The sequence below is a fragment of the Lathamus discolor genome, chromosome 2 (genome assembly GCF_037157495.1).
Source record: "Lathamus discolor isolate bLatDis1 chromosome 2, bLatDis1.hap1, whole genome shotgun sequence".
NCBI classification, from domain to species: domain Eukaryota; kingdom Metazoa; phylum Chordata; class Aves; order Psittaciformes; family Psittacidae; genus Lathamus; species Lathamus discolor.
Genome location: NC_088885.1, coordinates 60171022 through 60196241, shown reverse-complemented (window position 1 = coordinate 60196241; position 25220 = coordinate 60171022). Strand labels below are relative to the sequence as shown.

Sequence of the window (25220 nt, the reverse complement as noted above, 5' to 3'; positions counted from 1 at the left end):
ATGATGATGCCACATGGTGATTTAGTGAGAATGTTGGGAGGAGAACTTTGGTTTCATGAGCCAACCATTAAAATTGTTGTTTCCCACCCAGAAACTGGCAGGCAGAGCATCAGGACCTGAGATGTGATAGCATTTGCCAGCAGAAAGCTGTTGTGGGTCTCCTCATCAGTTTGTAATGGCTCTATGAACTGTTCCATGTTAATGGGATTTGGCAGAGGAGAAGGGTTAGAGGTGTCTGCATTCTTGATATGATGCCACGTATTCTGCTTTAATTGGTACACAGCTTTTTGTACTTTAAGATCTCTCCTCTTGGTGCCAGTTTAAGATGTGCTGCTGAAGAATGAAATTCATCACCAGGGTAGAAAGTCCAAGAGTATTTCTGACAGCAGAGAACAAGCATCTAATCTCTAGCTCTAATACATGCTGACATTAAATTCTTTAATATTAAAGTGTGGCTATAAAATAGGATTCTTGTATTGCAATATCAGTGTCACACTGTCACCTTTCTCAGTTCAGCTGCACCACTTCCATAACATCATCTGTGACTCTAGCTGCAGTTATGGCTTACAGCATAGAGACAAACCACATACAAACCCAAGTAATCTCAAATTACATTTTTTGGTAAATATTCTTGAAGGGTGAGAGTGCCAGACATGGGAGACTAGAATTAATTGTTGAAAAGATTGACTGGAACATTGTTGATGGGATTAAACGTTCTTAGATGAAGGTGAGAGAGTCTTTGAAGCCCAGCCCCATGTGACAGACACAGGTACTGGTTACCAGCTGTAGGACTGGCTTCTGGAGACCACCTTGGCACTCTTCCCTATTCAGGTTAGTACCTTCAAATGAGCCCTAGTCAGTATGTTAGAATTGATCACATGTTGAGACTTTTCTGGTCTGAATATGTAGGTATTTTACAAAGCATAGGTTTTGTTTAAATGTAAAGCTTGGGGGGGGGGGGGCGGGGAGGTGGAGGGGCGAGGTGTTCAGACCCATTGAGTAGACAAGTCTGAAGTGTAATGGTGAAGAACTGAAAGACTTATCTCCATTTACTGGTTGAACCCCACAGAAAAATACAGTCCCTCCAGATGCATATTTTAGAGAGTGTCACATGGATGCGGTTAACACACAGGCAAGCATCTGACTTACTTTCATAGAATTCTGCAATGGTTTGGATTGGAAGGGGCCTAAAAGTGGAGAAGTTTGAGGAAACACTTCCACCTCCCTAACAGTTGCCCCAGTAAACTTATTTTGAAGAATCTGTTCCCTCTCCTTCTGAGCTAAATCACTTGAACTCTTAGTCTTTTCTTCATGATATTCAAGGAAGTTTTAATACTGTTGTCCATCTGCCAGTCCTAAGTTGTCATTCTGTATTCTTTATGTTGGGATGCTGATTAGAGCTGCATGTTGTGTTTTGCTGAAGAAATGTTGCTGTGGTCTCACAGGGTGCTTGTGCACTCTGCTCTCTGACAGACATCCCTTGCCTGTCGGACTCCTGCCTTCTCTTCATCACATATGTCAGTCTGTCCATGTTTGATTAGTAAGCTCAGCCTGTGTTTCTTTTTGCACTCCATGTTTATGGCATGAATCCTCTTAGTTTGTTGTTTTGATCCCTTGCATGACTTTGAATTTCATAATCTTAGAATCCTAGAATGGTTTGGGTTGGAAGGGACCTTAAAGCTCATCCAGTTCCAACCCCCTGCCACGGGCAGGGACACCTTCCACTAGACCGGGTTGCTCCAAGCCCCGTCCAACCTGGCCTTGAACACTGCCAGGGATGGGGCAGCCACAGCTTCTCTGGGCAGCCTGTGCCAGTGTCTCATCACCTTCATAGTAAGTAATAATAATAACAATAATGTCAAACTTTGTCTCATGCTGACCATTCTGATATTCAAGATCACTGAACATTTCATGAATGGCATGCTAGCACTGTTTGCTGACTTTATCACTTAACTTCATTTCATCAGAAGCTTTCTACAGCTTTCTAATTTCTATAATTAAAAATGAAGATGTGAAGCCTGAATTATCCCGAATTCTTGATCTTCCAATTCTAATAACTAGTTGTGTTCCTCTCAGGAAGATAATTCCCCCTTTTGACATTGCATGATCACTTGTCACTTAGCCAATTCTTTATTTACCTTTATGCTATTTCCTTGTGTCTCTGTTTTCCCTAACATTTCCCCTGGCTACAGATAAAAATACTTTGCTTTCCACTAAGTCAAGTCTTCCATGCTTTGTCTAGAAATTCTGTTTTGTTACATCTCTTAAGTTAACACTGTCCTGGTTTGCAGTGATGCGAACGGCTTATCTTTCAAACTGTCACTCACATGGAAACAGTTTTGCAAGGTTTTAGGAGCTCATCAGTGTCTCAGTCTTACAACCAAAATGACTGATGCTGCTTAAAAAAAAAAAAAAAGAAAACAAAACAACCAATAGAGAAAAATCTACTTTTGTATGTATATGATGTGAAGCTTCAGATAATTTAATGTGACGTATCCTGCTAAAGCCATAGTAGAAAAAATCCATAGTAGAGTTACCTGGTTTAGTAGCTGAGAGTTGAAGAAGACAAGATTTTCATGGCCAGACATTCAATTAAAAATAAACATATTTATAAGCTGATTGTCAGTTTTAACTACCAGTTGAGGGATTTGTGTTGATTATAGACTACCTGGTCATAGGGGTCATATCAACTTTTTTACTACTTGTTCTTTATGCTGTTCATTAAAGCACTTTACGTCTAAGTTAGCCTGGAAAACAGTTCTGCTTATTGAAGGAGTAACTGCAGGACTGTTTAAAGTGCTATTTGCTCTTCAGGATTATGGTCAGTTGAAAGTCAACAGAGCTCTGTGGATGCCATTATTGCTGAGACTTGGGCTGCTTTTCCATCTCAGTAGTACCTACAGTCCTGCTAAGGTTACTTCATAAAAATGCTGCAGCACTAAATTTCGCAGAACACTTAACCAGAGCAAAGATATCTCAAAGTACATCTTTGTACTTGGTGGTTAATTCAAATTTTGCATTTATAGCCATACCCCCAAAAAGATTTGAGGGTTTTTTTTTCCTTGTTGATACTCGTGGGGAGTAACCTACCACCTAGCTATGTACAACACTTTTTCACCCTTCAAATGTGCTTTTGGTTGATGCTCCAAGCATGTGGGTTGTTGATGTGCAGCAGACACCGACTGCACCTCCGCATCCCTCTTGCACATGCGAACTCCTCTAGATGCACTCACCCAGCTGTGTTTGAAGGTCAGACTTTCTGTGCGCCGTTGTATTTTTTCCTATAATGAAAGCAAAGCAGAAGACTCGTCTGCCCTGACTGCAGAAATGCCCTGCAGTGCATTTGCTGCAGTTCTCACTGTGGCTGGAGCTTCGCAGGCCATTGAAAGTCTTCTGATAACCCTGGAAACGTCCGGTCTACTTATTGTCAAATTGCAGGAGTGTCAGCCTGTCTGCTTTAGCTCTGGGCTTGAGATCCGACTCTGTCAAATGCATCTAGGTGAGACAGTTCAGTATTAGACCAGAGATCTGAGTAATAGTTTATTTTCCTTTATGTCTTGGGTCTGGGGGTCGTAGGTGGGAGCTCCCATGCAAATACCAGCAGGAGCAGCCTTTCCTTTCAGGTGAGCTGCTTCCCTCAGGTGGCCATGTTCAATCTCGAATAACCTGTCAACATGAAGAAAGGTACCTTATCAGTTAGTTCTACAGAGAGAAAATAGTATTGGCAAGGTTTATTTAGCACTGCAAACTACCCAAAACTCCTCAGTAGTGAGGAATTAAAAAATTCCTAGAAAACTGTCTGGCCCTTTACAACGCTGTAAATTAGAATGATTTCAAAAGAGCAGAGACAGCATGTCATTTTTCTCATTCTTTCAGCAGAGCCTTCCTTAATAAATAGTAATAGAATTGTAGATATTTCTAGTATTATGTAAATGGCTTCGTGCTTTGATGTCCCTTGTGTCATTAGTCTGACACTAGCTGGAATTAATGGCCATAAAACTATATTACAAATATGGCAGGCAGACTTCTCTTGACTGCTTCTGATTCCTCGTATGAGCTTGCTGCTTTTGCTGTGGGATTTTAAAAGCGGAAAGTAGGTCACTGCAACGTGTGTGAACATAGGCTGAGAAACAGGCTATAATCTCAGCATTAAACAAACATGACTGTAATGCTGAAGGGAAATTTTCTATTTTTAAGCGCTTATTTCCATTATCACTATCCCATTCTGCAGAACAAACATATGGGGACTTATGTGTAGATGCACCCACAGATGGGATTTGGGAAGCAGTAGAAAAGATAAATATATACGTGTTTGTGTGTGTGTGTACATATACGTACATATATATGTATTTATATGTTTAAAGGGTGACAATATATATTGTCACTTCTGAATGGTTTCTCTGCATCTCATGGAAAGCAAGCAGGGAAAGTGCCAAAGTATGTAGGTCAAAAGAAATGAAGCATTTTGAATCAAAGCACCAAACGCTAACAGGTCTGGGGATGGGGTTTCTAATACAGTGTGGCTGAACGTGGAGCAGTATTACATGAAATTTTTTCAGAGCTCCCAGACTCCATGCATATTTATCATACACTCTTAGTCCCCTGAGTGGCTTCCTCGCTAACAGCTCTGGGCGTCTGGTTTTGGGGATAAGTGTTGGCTTATGATCTAGAAATATCTGGAAGAAATAGTTTGGATTTTTATAACTAGGAGAAGGCATAATGAGGGAGGTGGTGCTGTCTCTGTTGCATGTTTTAACTTATGAGAGCTGAGTGGAGATAGATAAGGTGAAAAGCAAATAAATATGATAAATTGACTATTTTCCAGCAAGTAAAGGTATGAGCAGCAGGGAGAAAAGGGTAGTGAATTTTAATTCCTTGTTTCAGTCTGGGATCTCCTTAGTTAAATCTGTTGGGAAGATGAAATACTAAAAAACTAATGAAGGCAAATGGTCTGTATGGATAGGAATGATGGTCAGACTGTTACCAACTGGGCTCTTGTCAGGAGTTTTTCAAAGAGTCTGGGGAAAAGAAGCAAACTAATAAAAATGACAGCTAGGACTTACAGCTTGCGAGATGTAAAAATACACAGATTATGGTACATAGTGATTTACATCGGTGAAGTACATGAGTCAAAAAAAGGGGCTTTCTAGTTCATTAGATATAAAGAAAACTATTAAATAGAGATGGAGGACAAAATGAGAAAAAGCTGCAGCATTCAGACCCTTGTCTCCTTTCATTCAGTTTTTCACTACCAGAGAGCTGGAGCACCTCTGCTACGGAGACAGGCTGAGAGAGCAGGGCTTGTTCAGCCTGGAGAAGAGGCGGCTTCAGAGGAGATGTTAGAGCAGCTTCCGTTGCCTAAAGGGGCGCACAAGAAATCTGGAGATGGGCTTTTTACAAGGGTACGTAGGGACAGGGCAAGGGGGGATGGATTTAAAGTGACATAGGGGAGAGATGTAGATGGGATCTGAGGCAGAAGCTCTTCCCTGTGAGGGTGGCGAGGCACTGAACAGGTTGCCCAGAGAAGCTGTGGCTGCCTCATCCCTGGCAGTGTTCAAGGCCAGGTTGAATGTGGCTTTGAGCACCCTGGTCTAGTGGTAGGTGTGCCTGCGCATGGCAGGAGGTTGGAACTGGATGAGCATTAAGGTCCTCTCCAACCCAAACCATTCTATCATGATGATGAAGTGATGAAACAGTCTAGAAGCAGCTAGAGAATAGCAGAGTAATAAAGAGGATGCGCTGTGCTCTGGAAACAGCCTTTCAAGCTACATTTGTTTGATGAGGTAGCAGATGAGGTGTAGGTAAGATGGGGCACAGAGAGTGAGGATGGTTCCTTAACATAATTTGCTTGCTCAGAATTCTGAGACAGCCAGTTTTGTGCCCTTAGCTGGAGAAATAGGTCTTCAGAAATACTTACTAGTGGATCACTTTCACATTGTTGGCTGGAAATTTCATATATGTTAGTGTATCAACCTTGTTCTTGTAGGTGTTTCTTGTTTGTAAATACTGACTTTCTAAAGAATAGACTTGGTGATTGTGATCATTTAATAGTAAGTGCTTTTATTTATTTTTGTTTTCCTCTCTGGACCTGATTACATTTGAAGAAAGAACTCAGCACTTGAAGGTTGTCGGGAGAGAACTTGGGGACTGGAACAGATCGCAACTGAAATTGCAGCTCAGTGCAGGAAAGCAGTGGCCCTGTCCTCGCAGGAGTGTTGTGTGTGAGGAGGTAGAGGCAGTTATTCTGCTCCAGTTGCTTTTGGTGGCGACGTGGCTGGGTAGCTCTGCCCAGTGTCTGTCAAGCAGGCAAATGGAAGACAGTCTGGGGACATGGGGAATGTGTGGTGTTTAATCGACCCATGAAAAGACTTCTCAATATAAAACACTTTTCATGAAGAGTAATTAGTCCGTCTGGTATAGGTATGGGATAAGAATAAATCTTATGCAATGCTTTCTTATGGTCTGAAAGAAGCACTTGGTGTCTACCTGAAGAGAAATTTGGGGGCTTATTTTTCATGCTAGTTTGAGTAAATGGTCGCAGTGCAGAAGGATAAAGCTTAGAGGAGGCTGGAGTTTCTCCAAACCAGTTACCAAATCATCATCAGATGGTATGTAGGGAATATTTTTTTGAAGAATTTCACTCTTTTTATACCTCAGGTATATAAAATTTTTAAATCCACTCTCTGGCTCTTGGATGTCCTTAGGGGCAAGGGACACGGTGCTTTGAAAGTCTTAGTCCTACCTGCAGATTGACAGAAGCTGCCGGTCATTAGCTGCTCTTCTGTGTTTATGGTGTCCTGAACTTCCTGTGGCTTTTTGCCTCAATCCAGGCTGTAGCTTGGGGTCCCCTATAACGTGTCCCAGGAACTGGCCCATCATCTCAGCTGGGCTGCAGGTTATTCTTGGGCCTCTTGCTCCACCGTGGAGTCACCATACACCCAAGATGTACCTTGCAGCACATGGCTTGAGTTTAGGACTTGCATGTTACCAGCTGTTCATGCACAGCATCTGTAATCCTGCTCCTCTTCAGAACTTCTGGGTTGTGTATCTGGAATCTGGTACGTCTTTGGTAATGTCTTCTCATTCTTCTGCCCACATCTCCAGAGGTTTAGGGGAGACCTGTGTCCCTTTCCAGGAGACTACTTCAATTATCCTGGAGGCGAAGGACTCCCAAACCTGTCTTCCTTTAAAACCAAAGCCTTCATTCCCCCTCAGAGTGGCGATTTGTGCCTCCATATATCCATGTTTAAGAGGCTTGAGCTTTAAGGTCAGTACTGACCTTTGCTAAATGAATCCTTATGCTGGTTCCTTGCTGCTGCTTTAGCTCTTAAGTTTCAGAAGTATGGTGCACTTATTTTGACCCTGGGTTAATCTGAAGCACGGTCAGTCTTCTTGACATGTGCAACCATCACGTCTGAGATGCTGCTCCAGCCTCTCCCCCTGCTGTAAAAAGTTATAATGTGCACTTGAACTGGGGCATACCCTGAAACAGTACATAACTGTTTAAATTTGGTAACAGCCCTTTCAGGGGAAATAGCTTTTCCCTGTTCAGAATGAGGGATGACAGTGCTCTGGGTCACAGCTCAAAACTGCAGTGTCACTGGCTTGTGGTGACAGCATGAGGGACACACTCTTCCTGTTCAGAGCTGTAGTCTGCCACAAAACCTCTCCAGGGCTTCCTTGTACAGCATTGCAGCACAGTGCTGTGCTGGCGGCTTCCAGATTGCTCTAGAAGTCAGGAGGCTTTTGTAGGACATTGAAGCAACATAACTTGGTGTGAGACTTTCTGGAAAGGCAGGTGATACTTATTTTAAACAAAACATATTTTACTTGCAATCACTCTCATCACCTTCCCTTTCATCCTCCCAGTGCCTAAAGGGGCACTGGAAATCTGGAGTGGGGCTTTTGACAAGGGCAGGTAGGGACAGGACAAGGGGGGAATGGCTTTGAAGTGCCAGAGGGGAGACTGAGATGGGATCTGTGGCAGAAGTTTTTCCCTGTGAGGGTGGTGAGGCCCTGGCACAGGTTGCCCAGAGAAGCTGTGGCTGCCCCATCCCTGGCAGTGTTCAAGGCCAGGTTGGGTGGGGCGTGGAGCAACCTGGTCTAGTGGAAGGTGTCCCTGCCTGTGGCAGGGGGTTGAACTGGATGAGCTTTAAGGTCCCTTCCACCCCAAACCATTTCATGATTCTGCGATCACTCACAGACCTGTGTATTCAGGAGCATGAGATTTCTGTGCTCAGGAGCTCTGGCTGGGCTGGCAGCATGGAGAGTGAGACTGCACCCCTGGTCCTTGCATATCCTGGGCTCTCCTCCAGTCCCAGCAGACTGGGTTTTGGACGGGCCTTGTATGCCCACCATAAGGAACTGGCAGTTGCCACACTGTGAGTCTTTTGCCTCAGAATTTGGCTGTTCCAACTTCGATTTTAGGAAAGGCTGCCTGGTCAAGGCATTCGGCTACCTTCTTGTACATTCTTTGAGAGGCTGGATCCATGGCCATTCCTCATGGAATTGAGGGTGTGATTTAGTTGAGTCAATCTTGGTGTTATTCCTTTAGGGTTTCTATACATAGAGGTATTCTTTTATGTTGTCTGCATCTTGTGTTGGACCCGTTAAATAGGTTTGTGGGATTTTTTGCATGGCTTTGGATTGAAATATTCTCTATCAAGGACAGGCCTTCAGCTTCAGCAGAAGGCCTTCAGCTTTAGGAAGGAACCCTGAGTGAAACAATAGAACTGTCTTAGTTGTATTTCTTGTCTCTCAAAAATCTCAGGAGAACACAAACAAAAACCCTAAGAATAGCAAAAAGTAAAAGTACTCAACCATGCTTCAAGTGCTTGTTTTTAAAATGCCTGGAAACACAGGCAGCATTCCTCATCTTCCTGCAGAAAATTTATTAATTCCCTGAACAGTCGCCCATAAAACATTGAGCAGGTAAAAGAAGCTCTCCTGGGTAGAGCTATTTTGTTTATATGTGCCTATGGCAACACTGGAAATAAGTCTTTAGAGAGTTTTTTGTTTAAAAATAGGATGTCAAGTGCCTTTGTTGTTAAAAAATGTCAAGATGGATGAATCTGAAGCATATCTGGTGGAAGATGTCCTGCACAGCAGTCTGGAGCATTGTCAGCTATCTGTGAGACTTCTCTAATAACCTCTGAGATGTGCTAACATCAGGAGTGAGATTACTCACTTCCGAGCATCTGACATTCCCAGTGGGAAGCTGGAGCATAAGGGCAAATGTTGCTTGTAGAGCAATTAGAGCTGAGGGTGGGAGGCGTGCTTCCCATGCATCTCTCTGGTTCTTCCAATTTATCATGAAGGATTCACTGCTAAAGAAATGTCTCTTTAGGAGGAATAAATAAGGCAAAAAAACCATACAATAAACTATTTCTTCTTGCAGTTTTATTTTTTTGTTGGTGTTCTTTTTTGATTTTTTTTTTTTTTTTTTTAAGGCAAAATGTGAACTTGTGTTGAACTTTAAAGTCACTGACTTTACATCCTTTAAATTGGGAGATACTGGTTCTGACAGTTGTACACGCGGAGCTTTTTTAGCATTCTGGATTATATAACAGCATGGAATTTTAGCAGGGAAGTAATAAAGTGCTTCGTGAATTGTCAGCACCATCCAAAATGCCCTGTGGTTTCTTGAGGACCTGTAACAAATTCCTAATTTTCTTCTTTCCATCCAACTCAGTGGTGGATTTCAAATTGCTTTGTATTGCAGCAAATTACAGTATTTTGAGTAACCTCAGCCAGATTTGATTTCAGCACTAGTTCCTGGGAGCTAAGCATTTGTCTTCTGCAGGGACAGAAATATTTTTCTCCAGAAGCAATATCTGAAGTGCCTGCAGAGGCTTAGGAGGCTGGAAGGGACCTCCAATGCCTTGAATCCCAACACCCTTGCTCAAAGCAGGGAAACCAGAGGCAGCATCTCAGGCTCCGTCCAGTAGTCTTTTGAGTTATCTCCAAGGATGGAGACTGTACAATCTCTCTGGGTAATTTGTCCAGTGTTCAACTTCCCTCAGATTTTTATTATGTAAAAAAAGAAAGTTTAATTGGAGTTGTGTGTATTTCAGTTTGACAAGAGGAAAGTCACTGGGCAGAATGTAACCAGATTGACAGCTCTGGTCTGGATAAATTCTTTATCAAGGCTGCCACTTTGTGCTTTATATACTTATTAAATGCAAAAACTTCACTTAATCTTGAGCTCTTCTTCTGGATAAAAGTGTATGAACTTCAGTGGGTTGGTCACATCCTTTTTCCGTGTAGTCATGTATGCCTCTTAGATTTTGGGTATTAGTGGAGCGTGTCCAAAGAACTTATTTACGGTAATTTTAAGACCTTTCACTCTGAACTGAATTAGACAATATTCTATGAAATAATGAAGTTGGTAGTAAAATATTAAGGAGCTAGTTCTGCAAGGTACTTTTAGTTGACACTGATCAGCATGCATGCAGTTTGAATGCTGAGCATCTTTGGAGAGGTTCTGTGTAAGGTTTTTGTATCCCTTTCCCCAAGTAGTGCATCAAAGTCCTAAGCCAGGAAACGATAAGAACCCAGAATGTCTTGGCTGCTGGTCAGGTTTTTCACCTGATACTGCGCACATCATCCCATCCTGTCTAACACTGCTGGGTTAGTGTATTGAAGGTAGTACCTCTCTGGGTGTGCAAATTAAAAAATTGCAGAGTCACAGAATGGTTTGGGTTGGAAGAGACCTTTAAGCTCATTCAGTTCCAATCCCCAGCCATGGGCAGGGACACCTTCCACTTGACCAGGTTGGTCCAAGCCCCATCCAGCCTGCCCCTTGAGCTTCTTGGAGAAACCTGTGCCAGGGCCTCACTCCCTCACAGGGAAGAACTTCTTCCTAACATCTGTCAGAGAGGATGTGCAGGGAAATCCCTCATGAACCTGTATAGTGGGAATCGGAGGTTGCTTGTGTTAGAAACTGCCTGCTGAGTGCAGCTGTGCAGAGCAGACCCTCACACAAGCACCAGGTGATACCAAACCAGCTCAAAGTCTCACACAGAATGTAAAACATGGCATGTTACTGAACCCCAGCCTGCTAACAGTGTTTCTTAACATTCTCTTTAAAGGCAGGGACTGGACCATACCTTGCAGAGGTGGTGTCTCCTTTGAGATTGCAGAGAATTTATTGTAGGGCATGGCTGGTAACACTGTCAGTCCGAGGTGGTGATTTCAGCAAGAGAAACTTGGCAGCCACTTCAAATACTGAACCAATGCAGCAATCTGGGCAAATTAGCTTTAAGATCAGCCTCAGGAATGAAGCTCTTAAGCTTCTCTTTTTCTGTTTGCTTGGCTTGGTGCTGGCAGGGACATCTCATGGCTGCAGACTCATTAGTTTTGAAGATACTTAACCTCTAGCTAGAGATCTGGTCGGTGACCTATCAAGATTAGCATCTCCTGCAGCGAAAAGCTTTATTGTAGTAATCCTCTGCTAAGAGTGCTCCTGGCTGGACTGTATGATGTCCTGCATGTTGGTGGGTCCAGATTTCTTTTTCTTCTGGAGGTCTGAGCACAGTAGGCAGCCCATGTGGGGAGTGTCTGTGTTGAAGGTGGCAAGAAGTGCTGGTTTGGATGGATTAGCTTATGTGACTGCGCTGATCTTTGCAGAGCTGATGATAAACCAAACAAATCAACGCTGTCAGCAGCCCTACTAAATGTTTTGCACTCTTTCTCTGGAACTTTCTGTGGGATCAGTTCAGAGAAGGTGCTACTTGCATGGGATCCGTATTTTTACTTTCAGAAGCAAGTTTGCTGTGTAAGTATGTTGTTAACTGTATTTTATTTATTTTTTTTTTTTGCTTTAAGCAAGATTTTAGAAGCTATAGTCCTTATATAGCTATAATAAAGTTTATTAGTTGTTACCAAGTCATAAATGGACTTTAAATTATCATGAGGCTTTAGTATCTGCTAAAATGACTTTACAGGTTTGTGGGATCTGTCAGATTTACATTTCGTGTTGTTGAGTGTATAATCTGGTGCATATATATTAATAGGCACTTTCCAGACTGATCATCCTAAAAGTTTGGGTGCTCATTTTTGTTTGTTTTTATGTCTTTTATTTGTAGATCACATGCACACAGTATATTTTAGGAGTCTGCAGAACTGGGTTTGGGACAGAAAAATCTTCTGCAGTCCTTGGGACCCTGGGTCTGAGATTGTTTCTTGTGTTCCACCAGGCTTGCTGGGATGAGGAGGAACTGAATATTGGGATGGGGTGGGGAACGACAAATAAGCTGGAAGCATCCACCTTATAGGTGTATGGCAAGTCATGTTGAAAAGTGCTTTGACCAGGAATAGCAGGGGAGTTAGTGCTAACATGTTTGTTGATGCAGCAGTCTTTGCTCTCTGCTTGCATTGTCACTGGCACTTGGATAGCGAAGCTCAGCCTCAGCATGTCGCAGGCTGCCCTGGGCTCAGAAGCCTCGTGCCTGCTCCTGACCTAGCCGCTGGGCTCTTGGCTGCCTCCAGCACCCAACTGGAGTCCTCCTGACATCCCTTTTTCTGCTGGAAAGCAGTGGTGGTTTGGGCTTGGTTTTTTAATTAGCATTTGTTATGAAAATATTGTATGAAAAACATGCAAGTCTTTAGTTTCTATTTCTAATGATTTGACAGGCAATTTGCAACTGCTTTTGAGTAGTCTTTCATCTGGCTTTGGGGGCTTTCGCTAGAACTAAGGGTTTGCAAATACCAAAACCCATCAGGAGTTTGATTTCATCAAACAGCTTGTCTGGGCAACCTGTGCCAGGGCCTCACCACCCTCACAGGGAAGAACTTCTGCCTCAGATCCCATCTAAATCTTCCTTCTGTTAGTTTAAAGCCATTCCCCCTTGTCCTACCCCTACCTGCCTTTGTCAAAAGCCCCTCTCCACATTTCCTGTGGGCCCCTTTAGGCACTTGAAGCTGCTCTAAGGTCTCCCCAGAGCCTTCTCTTCTGCCAGCTGAACAACATTTCATATTACCTAAATAATAATGTCTCGACACATGTAGTGACACTTTGTCTTTTAAAGTACTTTGCAAATCTAAATGATCATTCTCTGTCTTATCAAAGTATTTCCTGCCTTTAAGCTACCCTCAGACTCCAGGATCAGCCAGCATTGCCTAGGTTGGTTGTCCTTCTGAATGCAAGGGAGTTATTGCATGTCACCTTTCCTGCTTGCTTCCTGTACACCCTTTTACTCCTTCTTTGAAAAGATAGCAGCGCTGTTGTAAAGCTTGGCCTGGGAAGCTTCTGTATCCTCTCTGCTGAAGTCAACCATATCAAATGTAGGCATTTAGCAGAGTAATGGCTAAAAGCCACTGGCAGAAAAGCGGCATCTGCTTGCCAAATCAGCACCGCTTTAGGATGCTTGTAGCATCTGCAGGACTGTAGCACGAGAGGTAGGAATAACTCCTCTGGTCAAAAATGGGATTTGTTCAGAAGCAGTTCTTCAGTGCTTTCTCTGTGGTGTTTACACAGAAGCAAAGTAGTAGAAGATATTATTTTACTAGAATAATCCTCTTGAGGGTGAGAGAATTGGAAATCAGATTGCGTATAGGTCCAAGGAACTAGGAACTAGAAATGAGTTTGAATGTACAGTGTTGTCAGTTGGAGACCTGAATTTGTCAACTCTTCTGTCTCCTTGAAATGAAAATTAATGTGGAACCTACCTATAGGTTCCAAGTCCAACGTTGGGGAGTCCATCACTTTCACAGGGAGATTATGCCAGTGGCTGGTTGTTCTTATTGTGAAAACCTTTCCTCTTGGGTCCAACCAGAATCTCCCTGGGAGTAACTTGTGGGGTGATGGGCACATCTTTTCCATGGCACTCTTTGTAAAAAGAGAGTCTCTGTCATCTTTGTAGCCACCTTTTAAATACTGACCCGGTATTTAAAGGGTGCCCCCTATCCCTCCTGCTATGCTGCTGTTCATGTAATGCCTCCACAGGAGTTAAAGCTCATTAATTCTTCTGCCTTTCCTGGGGATTATCTGTGAAGTCCCTGCTAAAGTGTACTGCTGGTGATGACTCAAAATAGGAGTATTCAGACTGTCACATGCCCCTGACTTTGTCAAGTTTTAGACCCCAGGGACACTGTATAGCATTGAGCTCCAGGCATTAATTATGACAAATAGTATTTAAGTAATAATTGGAGGTTTTCATGTGTTTCTAACTACATTGAATCCCTTTCTAATCTTCTAAGAACAGAATCTCTGATCAGGTTGCTGTAATCACCAATTGATTTGTTCTAGTATCGTTTCATTATTTTGTGATGTAAAACAAACAAAAAAAGCCACCACCCCAGAAAACACATCTCTCTTCTTTCTCAATCACTTCATTATTAGAATTCTTACAGTCTCTCTGAATCTCCGTTCCACCTTACTGTGAATTCTCTGTTTGCGACTAGCTGGTATGTCAGCCTCCTGGAAGAGGCAGTGGTTGTTGCCTTTAAATACCAGCATTCTGTTCCTTCTGTGCATTAGCACTGATTTTGCATTTATTAACTGCAGTATTGCACTGAATCAAGGGTCTTCCTCAGGGATATCTTCTGAGGCATACCATCAGTTTCCTTTTCTGAGCTCCAGTCTTGTGAGTAGTATTGTTAGCCTGAGTGAAGGTAAAAATATTGAAAACATAGAGATGTATTGACAAGAGAGTGTAGCGTATTGTGTTAGGGGGTGAGAGAAGGAGATGGTGTAATTTTTTTTTTGTTTTTTCTGTGTTTCTTTCCAGAAGGAACTAGAAATGAGTTTGAATGTACAGTGTTGTCAGTTGGAGACCTGAATTTGTCAACTCTTCTGTCTCCTTAAAATGAAAATTAATGTGAAAAGTAATTAGTCTGGGTATTTGTTTTGAGCCTTTCCACTGTGTTTGTTGTATTTAAAAACTTTAGGACTTAGCTTGCCCCAAGAAGCTGTGGTTGCCCCGTCCCTGGCAGTGTTCAAGGCCAGGCTGATGTGGCTTTCAGCAACCTCGTCTACCAGAAGGCATCCCTGCCAATGGCAGGGGTTTGGAACAGGATGGTCCTTAAGGTCCCTTCCGACCCAAACCATTCCATGACTCTTTTTCTGTTTTTGTTTCTTTTGTACAACTGCAGGGTCTGGAAATGTCTTTGAAAGCTGAAAGGACCAAGTTTTTTACAGTAACAGCTGAGACTATGAGGGAATTACGATAGGGTGGGCACTATTGACCCAGCTGAAGTTCAGGAATTTCTTGAGTGTTAATTTGAGGTGTAAATCACAAGCACTAGCTCAGTTGTAGCTTAGCTTTCATATGCTGTATGTACTGATACAGCTCTTATTTACAAGAACTGGATTTATTCCTTAGTGTTTTTTCCCATCCTGACCATTATCATTAGCTGCTACTTTTGTTTCAACAAGTGGTTGTTTCAACAAGAGAAAAAACTGAAGTCTTTAAAATAGAATTGTAGAATGGTTTGTATTGGAAAGAACTTTAAAGCCCATCAAGTTCCAACCAAAAAAAAAAAAAAGATTCAAAACCAGCCACAGAAGGTGAGGAAGAGGAGAGCCCATGGTGTGCCTTAGTGTTGGTCCTGGAGATTGTTTCTGCTGACAACTGAGCTTTCTTTGCTTTGATTTTCAAAACATCTTCAAATGGCTTGTAAGGACTTCGGGAAACAGAAAATGTATGTGATCTGCATATTTTGGATGTTTTTTGTGATAAACCTTATTTAAATACTTTTAGGTAGACTAATTTCTTCTTTATTTCCATGCATTTTTCTGTGGGACATTTGTAAGCTGTGCATGGTGCCTACCAAGGCTGTGGTAATAAAATACTTGACTCAAATCATCAGCATCTCAAATTGCTGAAGGCTGTTATTCTCAGTGCAGTTGTTTTTAAAATGGGAGAGCAAAAAAAGATGAAAGTTTTCCTTGGTCAGATATAAACCATCAGGCTTTGATGTTTTGATGTGTTTAGAGAACTGTCTTTAGTGTAAACTGGGGGAAGATTAGGCTCAAGTGTGAAATACAAAGATATAAAAATAAAGGTCTCTAAAGTATTTAGAGAAAAATGACTCACTTAAATGATTTGTCTTCCTAGTAAAATAGAGAGAACACCATCCTGTGTGTACTGTGTGTCTGTGTGGTGGTACTAATACTTCTGTAACTATGGTCAGATTTGGTAGGGACAAGTTAATGCGTGGGGAGGAGAGGAGGAGGCTTTAGTTTCCCTCCTTCCCACTGTGACCCGATGAGCAAGTCGCCATTAGTGTTTTTGTACTGACAGACCTGAAAGCTTTGCTCACCCTCGCAAGTTCAGTCACTCGGTGTTGTTGTAGCTCTTTCATTAATTAAAAATCTCCCTAAAGATGAATGTGAGGAACTAGCATGAATAGTCCAACATCTGAAGACAGGCCAACACTCTGACATGTGAGTCCATTCTTGATCTTACGTGTGTATCAAGATGCAGAAATTCCCATTATTTTCTTTCTTATATTTGAAGAGTTGGATCAAAGCAGTAAAAAATGAACATTCATGGTCTCCAGTTTGGTTAACGTGTTCATGTTGTCTTTTGGCCTCTGAATGTCGTATCGTGCAGTAACCCATTTTAAATGTTTTAGTTTAATTTTTCACTGTGTCATTTTCTTCTCTGATTTCAGTATTCCCAGGAGAGAACATGGATGAAAAGCTGTCTTACAAAGAATTTCTTGATCGCAATGAGTCCTGGACAATGGACGACAGAGACCTGTGCTTTGAATCACAGCCAGTATTCAAACCCATGGAGATGGCTGGTATGACTTAGTCTTAACTCTGTAGCATTGGTTACTTCGAGTTGTGTGACATGATAGAGTCCTAGTCTCCATCCCTAAGGGTGGTTTTGTTCTCTTGCCTTGTACTAATGCTTGTGTTCTTTAAGATGCATTGCTCAGTTTTCCTAACATACTTAACATCTTAACACCAGGGTGAACTTCGCACATCAAGCCCCTAACTTGCCCTAGAGTGTAGTCTAGCTGGTTAAAAATGGAGTTGCTAGTCCAGCATGTTGGAGCACATAGTGTGGGTGAGCAAGTTTCACCTGTGTTGGCTCACACAGAAAAAGCTGGTTTTGGTTGACTCCCACTGTTTAACCACTCTGGAGTACTGTGGCTTTCAGTGCAAACCTCACTGGAATTGTTGACAGCCAAAAGCTGGTCTTCCATGGCTCTCAGCAATGCTGGTTGCAGTTGTCACGTACCTGTGCCTGCAATGCAGGTCGGTCTGATCCAGAGGCAGCCCGTGTAGCTGCTGACTCTCTTGAAAATTAAATGAACCTTGTGTAACTTACCCCTGCAAAAAGATACCTTTTCACCCAACAGCTTTCACACAGTCTTCCCTCAATTTTGAACAAGATTATGAAAAATTCCTTCCTAGCTCTTGGAGGGTACGAGAAAAGCATGTGCTGCCCACATACTAACAGGCAACAATCCTGGGAAAGCTACTCCCTGAAACTGGATGAAACTTTCTCAATACATATTTTTGAGCAATGTAGAACTGCTTACTAAATTATTTTCTTGCTATTTGAATCTCATATTTGCTAAAAGATTGAGTGGGGAAATTATATACTGTTACAAGGGTAAGAAATGATTCATGGAACAACTGGAACAAAAGAGCCACTAGTTTCTAAAACACAGTTAGTGGGCTTTTCCCTCATGTTGCTGTGTTGGAAGGAAGATGGCTCAATAGCCAGATGACACAGTCGTTGGTTAGGAGCAATTTATATACCTAGCCCATCGCCCAAGATTCTTTTGGCCTGAATAATGTGAATCTGTGGGTTATCTACTGCATGAAACCACATTTCCTTAGTTTTCATGGCTTTGAAGTATCTTGCTCACCAAGAAGTATACCAGGTATACTTCAGTGTGAAAGGATTCCTCCATTCTGTTCTTCCTGGTGCTGTATGAACAAGAGGTTCTACTTAAAGGATGTTTGATGAAATACCAAGAAGAAGCTCTTACCTGTGAGTGTGGTGAGGCCCTGGCACAGGTTGCCCAGAGAAGCTGTGGCTGCCCCATCCCTGGCAGTGTTCAAGGCCAGGTTGGACGGGGCTTGGAGGAACCTGGTCTAGTGGAAGGTGCCCCTGCCTGTGGCAGGGGATTGGAACTGGATGATCTTAAGGTCCTTTCCAACCCAAAACATTCTATGATTCTGTGATTTCCCTCCCAAGGAGAGAATTCTTTGGTCAATGGTTTAACTGGCCTCCTGACCAGCATTGCTGTAATTTCTCATTCCTTGGTGAGAAACCTGGGAAATGCCAGCACTGTTGCTTCTGTGAGCATCTGCAAGTGCATTTGTGTCTGCTGTCGACTTTGCTCTTCTATGTTGCAAATGCTGTGTTGGGATCTGGCAGTGAGACTTAACACTATGAAGTAACAGCAAAACTGTACATATATGTTTTACACACTACCTATAGTAAATCTTGTTTTAAAAGTGTTACGGTAATGTACCATTAATAAAACTGACATTATCTAGTTACTTGCAAGCTTTGAAAGTGCTGCAAAGCCCCTAATCGCAAGTGGATCATGACTTATTACTGTAACTACACCTAAATATCTAAACATGAAGAGTTCCTATTTAAATGAGCTACAATGACACACTTATATTAGTACATAGTCATCGGCAAATAGGAGCTGTGTCTCTGACAGGGAAGGACATGAGTGTCTATGGAAGTGAGCTGAAAAGAAAGTTTCATAATTTTTGTGTTCATCTTACCTCCAGCTGTCTAGAAACAATATTCTCAGATTCTTCACATTTGTCTGGCTTCATAATATTCTAAACAAGCTGCAAATTTTGGGCAAATAGAGCATTATTTTCAGGGCTTGTTTAATGCAAGTGCAGAGAATTGCCTGATCTTGCCATAGCCCATCCAGGCAGTTCATTCTTACCCACCCACCTTTCGATTTTCATCTGCAATGTGTTTGCTGGGAACATTACCTTGTCATCAGTATTTAAAGGCTGGCTACAAAGAAGAGAGAGACTCCCTATTTACAAGGAGTCCCATGGAAAAGATGAAGGGTGATGGGCATAAGTTACTCCCAGGGAGATTCTGGTTGGACCCAAGAGGCAAATGTTTCAGAGTGAGAAGAAACGGCCACTGGAATAATCTCCGCATGGAAGTGGTGACTCCCCAGTGTTGGACAATGTTAAGATTCAGCTGGATACGGCGCTGGGCCATCTAGTTTAGGTCATGCTTTATCTAGAAGAGTTGGTCCAGATGATCCTTGGTCTCCTTTCTAACCTGGGATTCTCGGATTCTGTAATCAGCAGAGCAGTATCACAAGTCACAAAAATGCTAAAACTTGAATGGAGCATGGGCCCACTTTGAGTCTGTGGAGGATCTTTGGAGATTGAAAACAAAAGTTTGGCCTTAACTCCTTCTCCCTCTGGAGCAGAGACAGGGTTTGAGCTGGGTTGCCCACTTTTGCCACATCATCTAACTCCTGGACAAAGAGATCATCAGCATCTCTTTTGTTTTTTAAATTGCTTTCAGTCCTGATACTTTTTGTGGGTTTGGTGGGTTTTTTTTCTGTGTGTGGTTTGGGGTTTTGTTTGCTTGCTTGTTTTGGGGGGGGATTGTTTGTTGGAATTTTTGTTTGTTTTTGCGGGGGGGGTTTTGTTTGGTCGGTTTTTGTGTTGGCTTTTGTGGTGTTTTGTTTTCAGTAGGAAAAAAGGCAGTTATTTAGTCTCGGTAGTACTGTTTTCAACAGTTTGAAATGAAAAATTTCCAGAGTTTACTCTGAAGCAGGACATTGTCTTGGCATCTCAAACAGTCTGATAGATTTACAAAAGAATTCATGCAGCTTCCCTGATGGTGACATCTTGGAGCACCATGGGCATGTGAAGAGTTGAAGTTTGGCTGTCAATCCCTCAGATAGCATGCCTGATGTAAAAATGAAAAGCAGCCTTGAACTGCATCCCTTTTAATTGTGCTTAACTGGAAGAAATCTATGCAGTGTCTGAGAACCGGTGTGTGACAGCCATTTCAGGAACAGAGAGTTCTTCAGCTCCTGTGTAATGCAATCTGTGAGGGAGTCATGGGAAGCATCGCTCATCTGCAAGAGGCCTCTTGAGTTGAAACCTCTCATTGCTCGGCTGGGCCTGTCTGAAGTGCAGTGTACATCTGGCACAAAGCAAGATGTGTTAGAAACCAGTGATCATAAAACACGTCTAGGGGGTTGTAAACTACAACTACAGAATAATTTGTTTTGAGAGAGGAATGCCACATTTCTTTCCCCTTGCAGTGTCTTGCCCTTGACTGTATTATGGTAAGGTGACTAACTCGTGGAAGGGTCGTGTCTCCTCTGTTTTATTCTGTCAGTGAGGCTGTCTGTCTACTCCCTGCCTCATGGCATTTCCGTTTAGTAATCCATCTCATAAAACCCACCATGGTGATTCTGTCTGTTGTGTCTGATTTGAATGCCCATGCTGATTGCTTGAGGGGAAAGGAGATGTGTGCACACAAAAAATAAAACTTGCAGAGAAGGAATTTTCTCTTGCTGAATCCTCAGCTGCTGGAATACCATCTTCTGCAGGGGATATATCATTTGATATATCTACTTAAAATACAGACCAAGAGGAGAACAAAGCTAACACACATTAGACTAACCGAAGTTGACACCAGCTGACTTGCAAATGTAGACTGAAGATTGTGGCAGCCTGTGTGTCCAGTCTGGAACTAGGGGCGAAAGCTGCTCATCTGCCTGGGACACTGGGAAATGGGTTCTTTTCCTCTCTGGCTTGTAACTTGGTTAAAACACTGGCTCATCCGTCAGTTTATGCTGGTGTACTCTTCTTGGGGAGCTTACACAAGTTTTCCTGGGTCTGCTGCCGAATTAACTGATCTGGAGCTCAGCTATTCTTAACACCTCAGGTTAACTGTATGTGTCCCTCAGGTCAGAAACAGATGTGTCCTTCTTGAGAGGCGGAGACAGGTTCTCCATGCAACAGTTGTAATCTAAACTTTGAGTTCAGTTTTTCTGGAGCAGTCTGAGCAACCCAGTTTTGCTGTTGGGCAGAAATTCTAATTATGAAGGTGGTTGCCCCTGGCAAATAGTCTTGAAAGCAGCTTTCCCTTGGAAGCTCAGTGGTGGTGTCAGATGCATCTTAATCTTGTTTCTTAAATAATCTTACTCTGCACCATGTCTTCCCCCTGTGCGGTGACCCTGCCCTCATACTTGTCTCCTGCCAGATTCCTTCAGCATGCACAGAGGGGACAATCTGCCTGACTTATCATTTCCTACTGACATGAAGAATGTGCCACTGTTCACTGACCATGTTGACACTTCCAGAGGCATCCATGGTGAGTTCCTCCTCTGCTTTTGTCCCAGATAGATAGCTTTTGGTGCTTTCTCTGTTGATTTTTGTGTAATGAAAATTAATAAGCTGATAAGTTCACAGACCATATAATGAGGGGTTTGTGTGTGCCTAAAGTCATTCAATAGCTCCTTCCAGAAAGTGGTTATTTTGGGGTTTTATTTTGTTTTTTTTTTTTCGGGGGTGGGGGAGTTCAGTTTATTTAGGCAGAAGGAAATAGGACAACTAGAGAAGTTGGAAACATAAAATCACAGAATGGTTTGGGTTGGAAGGAACCTTAAAGCTCATCCAGTTCCAACCCCCTGCCATGGGCAGGGATACCTTCCACTAGACCAGGTTGCTCCAAGCCCCATCCAACCTGGCCTTGAACACTGCCAGGGATGGGGCAGCCACAGCTTCTCTGGGCAACCTGTACCAGGGCCTCACCACCCTCACAGGGAGGAACTTCTGCCTCAGATCTCATCTAAATCTCCCATCTGTCAGTTTAAAGCCATTCCTCCTTGTCTTGTCCCTACCTGCCCTTGTCAAAAGCCCCTCTCCAGCTTTCTTGTGGCCCCTTTAGGCACTGGAAGCTGCTCTAAGGTCCCCCTGAAGCCTTCTCTTCTCCAGGGTGAACAAGCCCAGTTCTCTCAGCCTGTCTCTATAGCAGAGGTGCTCCAGTGCTCGATGTGTTTTCATTGTTGAATTTGAGTTTACTGATACCTTTTGTCTTCACATCTAGAAATTAAATACATTGGATATTTTTCTACTGAGTGGTCCTCATTTTTTTGACTATTGGGGTTCAAGTGGTTATTAGCAAGTATTCATGGGAGCAGAAGCAGAAAGCAAAAGTGCAGTAGTTTGCCTGTGCTTACTGTCTTATGCCTTGTTACAAAGTTATATATACAGACATAATTTACAACATGGTTTCTAAAGGTGAGCTGAGAGAGTTTACAAACTTTATCTGAGCTGCTTGTGAGCAGAACAGAATAGTTTATTTTCCAAGTGTTGTACAGACTTTAAATTTTAGAGGGGCGTCATTAGGGCTGGTGTGATGATTAACAGCTGTCCTTTTATTTCATTAGCACCACATGAATCTATGACGGTACCTGAACAACCTTTCTTGGGGGCCCTGTATTCGCCTGCAGAGGCTCTAGACCAGTCAGCCTTCATTGACTTGGATTCAACAGCAGAATTTCTGCAAGACAAAACAGGTAAGAAACAGATGTTTTGCTCTTACTGTGTATCTAGCTAGCTGGGTTTGAAGGGCATGCAGCTGGAAAATCTTCGTTTACTAGTCCAAAAGAATCTTAGTGGGGGAGTTGATACATAAAATGAGTCAAGATTAGACACTCTCGTATTGGTCATGATGGTTCTTGGTTGTTCGGGAATGTTCTGAATACCGGGAGATCACAGACTGGTTGAAGTTGAAATGAGGCCTCTGAAGGTCATCTTGTCTGACCTCACCTCAGGCGAGGCCACTTAGAACGAGTTGTCCAGAACAACTAAGGAAAAAACCTGCTCTGTTGGGTCCTGGGCCATTGGTGGTTCTGACTCTTCTCTGATGCAAGCTTTCACCAGCAATAGTCACAGAAGAGCATGATGTTCTGTTACCGTTCTTAAAGGGAACTGGAAAGTTACCTGGGAATGAACTCACAAAACAGCAAAGTCAATACCTTCAACTGAAAAAATAAAGCAGTGTCAGTGGCAGGACTAAATGTGTTTGTTATCCACAGTGCCTGAAGAACACTGGATGGGAGTTCAGCATGATGTGAAGGGACCAGATGCCTCTTTCTTTGTTGAGCCACCAGGTAAAAATAAAAAATGACTTGGTCTGCAGGAACTGTCTATAGAGAGTTTCTGAACAGCAGAAGCAGAGCTTCTCTCCTTGTCTGCCTTTTCAAGAAACACCAGGTTCTAGTGGAGTGAAGCAGGACCTTGTTTCTGGATCTTAAATCAATATAGAATAGAAATGCATGTTTTGGAGAGATGTTACTTAAAAACATTTTCTGGTTTAGTGCTGTGAGGGATAGGAGAACTCTTCATTTTATAGGTTGTTTACTTCTCATTTAGAATAACAAATTTAATATATGCAGTTGCAAGCCCAATTGTGGGTAGATACTAGTGGCATGCCCTTTCACAGGGCGTATCGTGTAGCAGGGCTTTAACCTGCTGAAAGCCTGCCCTTTTCATTGGTTTTGGGGAGTTAAGTTAGCAGATGTAGAAGTGTGAAAAGCAATACATTCAGCAGAAAGCTCTGTGGATTTCGGACTGTGTCTCCATTTTGCGTGTCTCCATTACTTTAATTTCCAGGTGGGATGTGTGTTCAAGCATTATTTGACAATAAAATAATAAATAGGATGAATAAAATTTGCTCTTGAAAAGAAACTTTGAAAATGGAACTTCACTTCTGTCAAGGATTCTAATTTTTGTACAGACTGAGAGTCAAATCTGCTGACCTGAGTGATAAGTCAGAGCACTTGTGTTCACTTCTTCCAAGAGTCAGTGCAGCTGAGGACACCAACAAACACAATTTTGTCTCATGCATAATCAACAGACTTTTAAACTAAATCCTAATTGAAAACCTGTATATTAGGTCCAATTATATTGAGGGTAAATTTAGATGAACTACTAGGAAGAAGTTATTCCCTGTGACTATAACCTGAGGCACTGGCACAGGTTGCCCAGAGAAGCTGTGGCTGCCCAATCCCTGACAGTGTTCAAGGCCAGGTTGGACGGGGCTTGGAGCAAGCTGGTCTACTGGAAGGTGTCGCTGCCTGTGGGAGTGGGATTAGAAACGAATGATCCTTAAGGTGCCTTCCAGCCCAAACCATTCCATGATTCTATGCTTCTGGTTATAGTTAAATCTTTGAAGTTCCCCTGGGTCATAATTCCACTGCGGTTGCATGTATGTTATGATATTTGATCCATAATGGGATCTTTATTGTTGATTTTGGTGAACAAGTGAAGAAGAGAGTAGTTTGACATTGCTTCTAGGTGGAAATTGTTTCTGGAGCTAGTGGCTCTACCTTGGGCTCAGGGTAGAACTGGGATGCTTTGCAACTGAATGTTCCTGAACCTTGTTATAGCAGTTTCTTCTCTCAGGATACAAGTGTTTTCCTAGGTATTGCACAAGTTAATTATCTGAAAATTGAGAATAAAAACTGGTACTGTTTTCGTCCAGTACAGCTGGGATGCTGAGGTGGGGGAACTTAATCATTAGGGCTGCTGCTACAGGCAGCACAGACGTGGCAGCACCCTGAGAGGTGCCCCAGAAGAGAAAGCTGCTTGCTAAGATCTTTCCAAGTGCTTAATTAAACTTCATTTTCTATGCCCAGTGCCCCCCACTGTGACAGAAGCAATGAACCAGAATTTGCCAGAAGGCCCTGCAGTAGTGACTGCTGGTTTCCTTCCTACTGCGGTAACAACATCCCCAGGAGAGGCCAAAGCTACTGATAGACCAAAAGGTGTGGAATCAGGTAACGCTGCTCCAGTTTAAAGATTGGTGCTGGGTTTAGGCCCTTCGTGAGCAACCTATAGTGGTTAAAGACATTTTGACCACAGTTGGGATTGCCCCACCTGAAGGAAACACAGCAAGGTATTAACAAATCCTGTTGGGACTGAATGTTTAATTTTCGTCACCAATAATACCTGAAGTGTGTTGGTGAGAAATAGCAAGTCTACTCAGCTTTTCAGCTCAAGTCTTCTGCACCAGTAACTGTTTTAATGATTCTTTCTCAAAATTTCAGCTCCAGAGAAATGTTTAAGTGTGTCAAGAATGTGGTTATACCATGAGTCTGATGCTGTGTATAAATACCTTAAAAAATGTTTTAAGGAGAGTCTTTAAAACGGACAGTTTTTAAGTACAGCATCAGACTAGTGGTACATTTTGCATCAGTCTTTGTCCAGTTTTTTTTATGCTTTATTCCAGTCC

At 42.6% G+C, this 25220-nt stretch overlaps 1 protein-coding gene across 4 annotated transcripts in view; it reads left to right on the top strand.

The window, feature by feature from the left end:
• Nucleotides 1-25220, top strand: part of MAP4 (microtubule associated protein 4) — a 164206-nt gene that overhangs the window by 80734 nt on the left and 58252 nt on the right. For 2 of the 4 annotated variants that reach the window (XM_065667015.1, XM_065667014.1), the window contains 5 exons: nucleotides 16618-16749; nucleotides 21183-21293; nucleotides 22372-22500; nucleotides 23023-23097; nucleotides 24625-24765. In XM_065667015.1, the coding sequence (XP_065523087.1) occupies nucleotides 16618-16749; nucleotides 21183-21293; nucleotides 22372-22500; nucleotides 23023-23097; nucleotides 24625-24765 (588 nt within the window). The remainder of the gene's footprint in view (nucleotides 1-16617; nucleotides 16750-21182; nucleotides 21294-22371; nucleotides 22501-23022; nucleotides 23098-24624; nucleotides 24766-25220) is intronic. The other 2 variants (XM_065667016.1, XM_065667017.1) reach the window with 2 other exon arrangements.